This window comes from Drosophila bipectinata, chromosome 3R (genome assembly GCF_030179905.1).
Source record: "Drosophila bipectinata strain 14024-0381.07 chromosome 3R, DbipHiC1v2, whole genome shotgun sequence".
NCBI lineage: Eukaryota > Metazoa > Arthropoda > Insecta > Diptera > Drosophilidae > Drosophila > Drosophila bipectinata.
In genome coordinates this window covers 3,338,285-3,345,584 of record NC_091739.1, presented here as the reverse complement: position 1 = coordinate 3,345,584, position 7,300 = coordinate 3,338,285, and the positions used below count along the sequence as shown (strand labels likewise).

The 7,300-nt window shown below is 47.9% G+C and overlaps 3 protein-coding genes across 7 annotated transcripts; 2 read left to right on the top strand and 1 right to left on the bottom strand.

Annotated features, from left to right (window-relative positions):
- The first annotated feature begins 3 nt into the window (after positions 1–3).
- Positions 4–4,405, top strand: Med (Smad/Smad4 homolog Medea). Of its 2 annotated transcripts, XM_017245651.3 has the most exons (9): positions 4–706; positions 928–1,199; positions 1,404–1,755; positions 1,877–2,116; positions 2,230–2,823; positions 2,884–3,166; positions 3,228–3,396; positions 3,462–3,588; positions 3,646–4,405. In XM_017245651.3, the coding sequence occupies exons 1-9, from the start codon at positions 646–648 to the stop codon at positions 3,855–3,857; spliced, it is 2,310 nt and encodes a 769-aa protein (XP_017101140.2). In that variant the 5' UTR covers positions 4–645; the 3' UTR covers positions 3,858–4,405. The 2 variants fall into 2 exon arrangements, with proteins under 2 accessions (XP_017101140.2, XP_017101141.2); XM_017245652.3 differs by lacking the exon at positions 1,877–2,116.
- Positions 4,402–5,620, bottom strand: Mnat9 (microtubule-associated Nat9). Of its 3 annotated transcripts, none has more exons than XM_070281233.1 (2): positions 5,489–5,620; positions 4,402–5,127 (listed from the first exon to the last, which is right to left on the bottom strand). In XM_070281233.1, exons 1-2 carry the CDS (start codon positions 5,546–5,548, stop codon positions 4,519–4,521), a joined length of 669 nt encoding a protein of 222 aa, XP_070137334.1. In that variant the 5' UTR covers positions 5,549–5,620; the 3' UTR covers positions 4,402–4,518. The 3 variants fall into 3 exon arrangements, with proteins under 3 accessions (XP_070137334.1, XP_070137335.1, XP_017101142.2); XM_070281234.1 differs by lacking the exon at positions 5,489–5,620 and adding an exon at positions 5,188–5,294; XM_017245653.3 differs by lacking the exon at positions 5,489–5,620 and adding an exon at positions 5,262–5,279.
- LOC108128211 (transcription factor Ouib) lies at positions 5,496–6,873 on the top strand. 2 transcript variants are annotated; one of them, XM_017245676.3, is made up of 4 exons: positions 5,496–5,630; positions 5,727–6,478; positions 6,534–6,644; positions 6,705–6,873. In XM_017245676.3, exons 1-4 carry the CDS (start codon positions 5,514–5,516, stop codon positions 6,871–6,873), a joined length of 1,149 nt encoding a protein of 382 aa, XP_017101165.2. In that variant the 5' UTR covers positions 5,496–5,513. The 2 variants fall into 2 exon arrangements, with proteins under 2 accessions (XP_017101165.2, XP_070137332.1); XM_070281231.1 differs by lacking the exons at positions 6,534–6,644; positions 6,705–6,873 and having other exon boundaries at positions 5,727–6,107; positions 6,164–6,286.
- The last annotated feature ends 427 nt before the right edge of the window (positions 6,874–7,300 follow it).

Here is a 7,300-nt window from a genome sequence, read left to right as displayed (position 1 = left end):
TTCAAAAGTGCCATCACTGACTCGGGAAAAGAGAAAGAGAAAGAGCACGAAAAGCAAATTGGGTGGAAAACTGGATTGGTTTTTGCGGAAAATTGTGTTCTACGCCGTTCTCGACAAGCACCCACAGTACAAATAATTGAAGCTGTTAATTAAGAAGTGGCCGAAACGCAATAAACAAGCTGAGTTCAGAGTCTAGCTAGCTGCAGTGCGTTTGTGTGCGGCCGATTGTGTGAATGTGTGCGCGATTGGTTGGGTAGGAAGGCAAAGAAAGGGACTTCGAGGAGGTAGGAGGAGGAGAGTTTTCGCAAGGAAAAGCAGCAGAACGGCAAAGCAGCAGCCAGGGCTGTAATTACGCCAACTTGGTGGGAGTTCAAGATAAACTGTGCGCCTGTCTGTGTGCGGAACACCCCCCAAGACACCACACAAACACACCGATAGAGCCCGGAGTTCCGTTTGCTGTTCGCGGTTTGTTTTGTGCTCAAATTCGCGTGCCCGCCGCCTTTGTTTTTGGTGCCTTCGTTTTCCGGCGCGTAGAACAGCCGTGCGGCACCGTCGAGGGTTACAGGTTGCGGACCAGGCGACAGCAACTACGCCGCAGTGGATGCCCATGCACGCGGTGGCCTGGGCATTGCCCAGGACTTTGGCATGGGCGGCCCCGGGGCGGGACCGCCCGCCCACATGTACGGCGCCGTAGCTCCGCAGGACAGTAAGTGCACTTATGGGTTGGACTGAACGACATGTGTGCAGCATGTTTTTAAAATTCTGGAGAAGAAAACTTTCTACTTTTCGGATGTCCTTGAAAATACTGGCTCTTGTCTATTTTTGATTTAAATTATTAGCATTTTTAAAGCTCACACCCATCGTTCATTGCCCTAATTGCCCTAAATAATTTTAAAAATTTCCAATTAATAATTCATTCGTTTTTAGTCATTGTCCGGGACATGGTCCAGATGCCGCCGCCACCGCCCTCAAACGCACCAACATCGGCGGACGCCTGCTTGAGCATCGTCCACTCGTTGATGTGCCACAGGCAGGGCGGGGAAAGCGAGGGCTTCGCCAAGCGCGCCATTGAGTCATTGGTGAAGAAGCTGAAGGAGAAGCGCGACGAACTGGACTCACTGATCACGGCCATTACCACAAACGGCGCACACCCCAGCAAGTGCGTGACCATCCAGCGAACACTTGACGGTCGCCTGCAGGTGAGATGGATTTGGATTCTCAGACGAACGGGTGACTCAGGTCTCTAATACTCATGGGTGCTCGCGCCCGGTTCTCTTATCAGAAATGAGTGTCCGGCTTTGTTTGCTTGTCAAACTTCCGGTTTATCAGCAGCTATGTGGATTTTCGGGTTGTTCTATTCTATTGAGAGCAAAGTTAATAATGAATGTCTCCCTCTCGTTTAGGTCGCCGGCCGCAAAGGCTTTCCGCACGTGATCTATGCCCGGATTTGGCGCTGGCCGGATCTCCACAAGAACGAGCTGAAGCACGTCAAGTACTGCGCCTTTGCCTTTGATCTCAAGTGTGACTCGGTGTGCGTGAACCCCTACCACTACGAGCGCGTCGTCTCTCCGGGCATAGATCTGTCCGGCCTCAGTCTGCAGTCCGGGCCCAGTCGCCTTGTGAAGGACGAATACTCAGCGGGCCCACTAGTTGGAGGCATGGACATCGATGGCAATGACATCGGCACAATTCAACACCACCCCACGCAGATGGTGGGCCCGGGCTATGGATATGCCCAAGGACCCGCTGAATATGGTACGACTTCCAGCGCCACATATAGTTTTTGTGTATTTTCTTATCAGTTCTTATGTTTCTTATATTCGTTTCCTTGCGTTTGTTCTTCTTTCGTTGGTATTTTTGTGTTCCTTCGGCATAGTGGGCGATGGAAATCCCTTGAGTGCAATGTTCCCCACCGGGCGAACAATACCAAAAATTGAGCCGCCAGATGGTGTCGGGTCGCGAGGTTCATGGATGGTGCCACCGCCACCGCGGCTTGGCCAGCCTCCACAACAACAGCCCCAGCCACAGTCGCAGCAGCAACCCCCGCCGCCCCCTCAACAGCAACAGCCACAGCAGCAGCCTCAATCCCAATCCCAGGGTGCTGCCCACTCGCTTTGTAAGATTTATTATATTTTTAATATTATTTTGTATTTTAATTATTTAAAAGTATTATTTTTAACTAAAGTTCTTAACTTAACCTTTATTAATTAACGTTTTCTTAATTTTCAGCTGTACCTCATGGCATGCCGGGCATGCCTGGCCCCATGAATACAGGCCCTGTAATGGCACCGCCACCTCCGCCGCAGCAGGGTCCCAATCCCCAAGGTAATGGGGTGCACCACGCCCAGACCAACTCACCCACAGATCCCGCCTCCGCCATGGCCATGCAACAGCAGCAGCAGCAACAACAGCAACAGCCGCCGGGCGGCGTGCCGAACGGTGGTGTAAACGCCAGCGGCGGAGCCGGAAACGGAGGGCAGTACTATGGCCCACCACCCACAGGAAATCCAATGCAGGGCTCTGGTGCAGGTGGAGGTGGAGGATCTGTTCCTCAACCCGTTCACGCCCAGCAGAATGGCTATGTTTCGCAGCCGGGATCCGCGGGAGCAGGCCCCAGTGGTGGAGGCAGTGTTTTCGGAGCAGCGCCAAGTGCCGCACAGCAGCAGCAACAGGCAGCCGCGGGAGTTCAGGCTAATGCCGGTACTGGAGGAGCTCAGGCCAGCGGTGGAAGTGGAGCAGCTCAGACCTGGGCAGGTCCCAACACCCTCAGCTATACTCAGTCTATGCAGCCGCCCGATCCGCGATCACTGCCGGGTGCCTTTTGTAAGCCAACCTTTGAACAGCCTGTTTGAAACCTTAATAGTAACTGTTGTATGTGCACAGGGAACTCATCGATTCCGGGCGAACTAGGATCTCCGCAACAGACCCCGCCGCAGCAGCAATCACAGCAGCAGCAGCCGCGCCTGCTTTCACGCCAACCGCCACCAGAGTACTGGTGCTCCATTGCCTACTTCGAACTGGATACTCAGGTGGGTGAAACTTTCAAGGTGCCCTCGGCAAAGCCGAACGTTATCATCGACGGCTATGTGGATCCATCCGGTGGCAATCGTTTTTGCCTAGGCGCCCTCAGCAATGTCCATCGGACCGAGCAATCGGAACGCGCCAGGTGAGTAGATTCTATTAATGTTAGTGCATCATAAACGACCTAATATCTGTCTTTGCTCTAGGCTACATATTGGCAAGGGCGTTCAGTTAGACCTCCGAGGAGAGGGGGATGTATGGTTGCGCTGCCTCAGCGACAACTCGGTGTTCGTACAAAGCTATTACCTGGATCGGGAGGCGGGTCGCACGCCCGGCGATGCGGTGCACAAGATTTATCCGGCGGCGTGCATAAAGGCAGGGGACTATTTTAATTATTTTCAATTTATTCAATTGCCCTAACATTGCTCACGATCTTGCAGGTATTCGATCTGCGCCAGTGCCACCAACAGATGCATTCACTGGCCACGAATGCCCAGGCAGCGGCGGCAGCTCAGGCGGCTGCAGTGGCTGGAGTAGCTAACCAGCAAATGGGCGGAGGCGGAAGAAGTGAGAAACAGAGTCTATTTTTAAATCCACAAAAAGCTAAAGTATATTCGAATTTAGGCATTACGGCGGCAGCTGGCATTGGTGTGGACGACTTGCGGCGACTCTGCATCCTACGGCTGAGCTTTGTTAAGGGCTGGGGTCCTGACTATCCGAGGCAGTCGATTAAGGAGACTCCCTGCTGGATCGAAGTGCACCTCCATAGAGCCCTGCAGCTATTGGACGAAGTGCTCCACGCCATGCCCATCGATGGTCCAAGAGCGGCCACATAAACCCCAGCAGAAGCTAATGCACACATATTTATTATTGGGCCACACAGCATATATGTATGTAGTTTGGCCAGCAAGCAGCTACAAAGTGGATTTTCAGTTTATAATTTGCAATTCTGAATACGATTATAGTTTGCCTTTGATTATTTAATAATGATTTTTATAAAAAATTGAGATAAGTGAACAGTTTTAGGTACGCAGCTGTAAAGCGCTTAAGCCTCTAGATTTATGTACTATACTTAATTATAAACTCATTCACACGTCCTCCGGCACTGGGCCGAGGACCGAGGACCGAAGACCGAGGAAGGGACGCACGATTATCTGATAGTTGACAAGCGGCAAGCGATTTGCTCATTGCCCATTTCCTGCCACGCAAATCACGACAAGAAGCATACACAGCATTACAATCATCCAAGCTAAGCCAACAAGCGAAACAAAAAAACATTGATGCACACATAAATACATACATATGATGTAAAATGCAACATAAATAAGGCAAGCAAAATAAGTAGATGTAACATAAGTGTAATAAACAGAGCATAACGAATGTATTAATCCGAGACTTTTGATTTGTACTCGCAGGTGGGTCTATACAACCATATTTCTTAAACCATTTGTCTATATTTGTACATTGATAAAAAATGCATTCATAATTAAACATATTCTAATAGGTTTCGATCCTTAGCTCCACTTGCTTGTCAAGCCAGCTTGTCCACTCCGGCGTGATCGGTCGCTCCAGTGTGACCTCTTGGAAGACCTCTACACGGCGGGTCTCCACAAACTGAAAGCTCTCAAATAAATGCAGGGAGATAGTGTTGTGCATGTCTATTTTCACCTCGAACTTCTCCAGCTTTAGCTGGGATTGGGCTTGAGCATATTTAAGCATCAGAAGCATGGCTTCGCGTCCAAAGCCCTTGCCCCTGGCCGATGGCTCGGCAATCATTATCTCTGCTTCGGCCACTTGTTGGTCCGTGTCGGGGTCGAGATGCAGAAAGAGATTGGTGTCTCCCACCATGGCTGCGATTTCATCCTGATCGCGGGAGTAGGCTTCCGCGTCCAGGACGATGAAAGTTAGCTTGTCATTGTCCTCGCGCCAACTCTGCTGCATCTGGTATTCCTCATCCAGAGTCAGTAGTTCTGAGGCAGTCAGCTGTCTCAGTTCCTCGCTGCTCATCCATTTATGGTATTTGGGCACATGGAGAGCTTCATAGGGAACAAGGACTATCCGGCTACCAACTAATTTCGTTTTCTCATTCAGACGCATCCCAATAGACTGGAAACGTAGTAAAAAGTCAGGATAAATTAAAAATTATGATATTTTGCTTTTGTTTACAAATTTTAAGGGGTTGTTCCCAGTCACAATTAAAAAAAAAATTTGTTTTGTTTTGTTTCTTTATTTATGTTTACTTTTGATATGTTACTTTTTTTTATATGCTGACATCTGGGGATTTTAAATTATTTAGCCATTAATATTTAAAATTTGTATTCCTTCTGTTAACATTTTCAAGTTTTAGTATTTTACTACTTCTATAATTTAAATTTAAATTTATGTGTTTTAACCATCGTATGACAGGTTACGATTATTTAAATGATCCGGCAACTCTCTGCCGGGACAGAGAAATAAGGTAACTCACGAAACAGCTAAGCAATTGTGTGGAAATGTCGAGGAATTGCCGCGCTTGCGGAAAATTCATCTTTAGTTCAACGCCGAAGGACCTTTTCCAGGATCCCGACTCTGTAATGCTTCATCAGATCGAGGCACTAACGGGACTATTTGTAAGTTTCATGCACAGGGATCCTGCACGTTCAGACTTGCTTGATGCACTTGGAGCCTGGGCGATTTTTCAAACTGTATTCCGCTCGTTATTCTAGTTATTGGGGGGCTCTGAATATCCCACATGCATCTGCGGACCATGCGAACTTGCCCTGCTGGAAGCCATCCGCTTCAGGGAACGAGTAATTTTAACACAGAAAACTCTGCAGAGCAATCCTAGCGTGGTGTTTTCATTGCAAGTCTTGGATATAAATGAAATCGAAGGATGTATGATCCTAGGAGAACCTGATGAGGCGGTTAATCTTGAAATGATAGAAGACCAGGTTGTGGAGTTAGTCGAGGAGGATGTGTGCCTAAAGGATGAGCAGCCACAGGAAGATCAGGCACCGCAGGACCAGCCACAAGTCACAAGTGGACTCACGGAGTCACGAGCGGACCCGTGTATAGATATTCATTTGGTAGCTGAGGAAGATAAGGAGGTACCACATAAACCATCTACTATTTCAACATCTGTGATATTTGGTGACAATTTAAGAAAGCACCAACGCCGGATTGATTGGAACAAACTCACGGAAGACGAAACGGTGGCCTTGAAGCGAGAAAGGCGCAAGAGGGACTGCATTTGTGAACAATGCGGCAGGCACTTCTCCTGTCCCAGTAACTTCAAGATTCACCTGCTCCGGCACACAGGCGTAAAGAGCTTTTCTTGCCCCTACTGTCCACAAAAATTCTACACCCCTCATTTGGTTCGGCGGCACCAGGTGATACACACTGGTGAACGACCGTATGCATGTAACTTTTGCGACATGTCCTTCAATAATGTGAGCGGACGTATTCAGCATGAACGCATGTAAGACATTTTTATTTGAGCTATGTTCTGCATTTTAATATTCTGTTTTTTATAGCCGCCACACGTCAATCAAGCCTTACAAATGCACTGAATGTGATAAAAGCTTTGCCGTAAGCGGGAAATTGCGGACTCACATGCTTAGCCACACAGGAATACGATCGTTTCAGTAAGTTTCTTCCGTAACCTTGGATTGTATACATTCTATACATCTATAAAACTCTTTTAGTTGTGAAGCCTGCAAAGTCTCGTTTATACGACGCTCTCACCTGATGGCTCACTGCCGCTCCAAGGCCCATGCCCAGAATTTAACCATGCAGGAAGATGCTTCCAAGCCGTCGGATTTGGACGTGGAGACCGTGCTGATGGTTGACTCAGAAATAGCTCAAATTCCTTGAGCAGGAGCGGAGACGAGAATAGTATGTTTTTAGTAATGGCCAATAGAGTAAATTTAGTTTATGGGGAGATGATTCGTAACAATGGGTCGCTCCCAATCGAACTTCTTCTGACGATCTTAAGCGATCGCGGGCGGTGTACACGATGAACACGTTGTGCATGATGGATGCAAAAGAGAATAGGCTTCCAAATTTAAGAGTAGACCCTGTCCATTGATCTATTTATGTAGCGCCTGTTCGCATATATTTTAAAAATTTTCGCACCCTTTTCCTTTTTCTGCCGTATAAGGTACATGATAGTATCAAAAAAAATTTAATTCTTTTCAAAGACAAATAATAAAATTCAGTCCATTTAATTCCCAGTCGATTTCGAGACTTCTTTTCTTGTCCAAATTTTTTTCCCCACTTTTTAATTTAAAAAGGCGTGAAA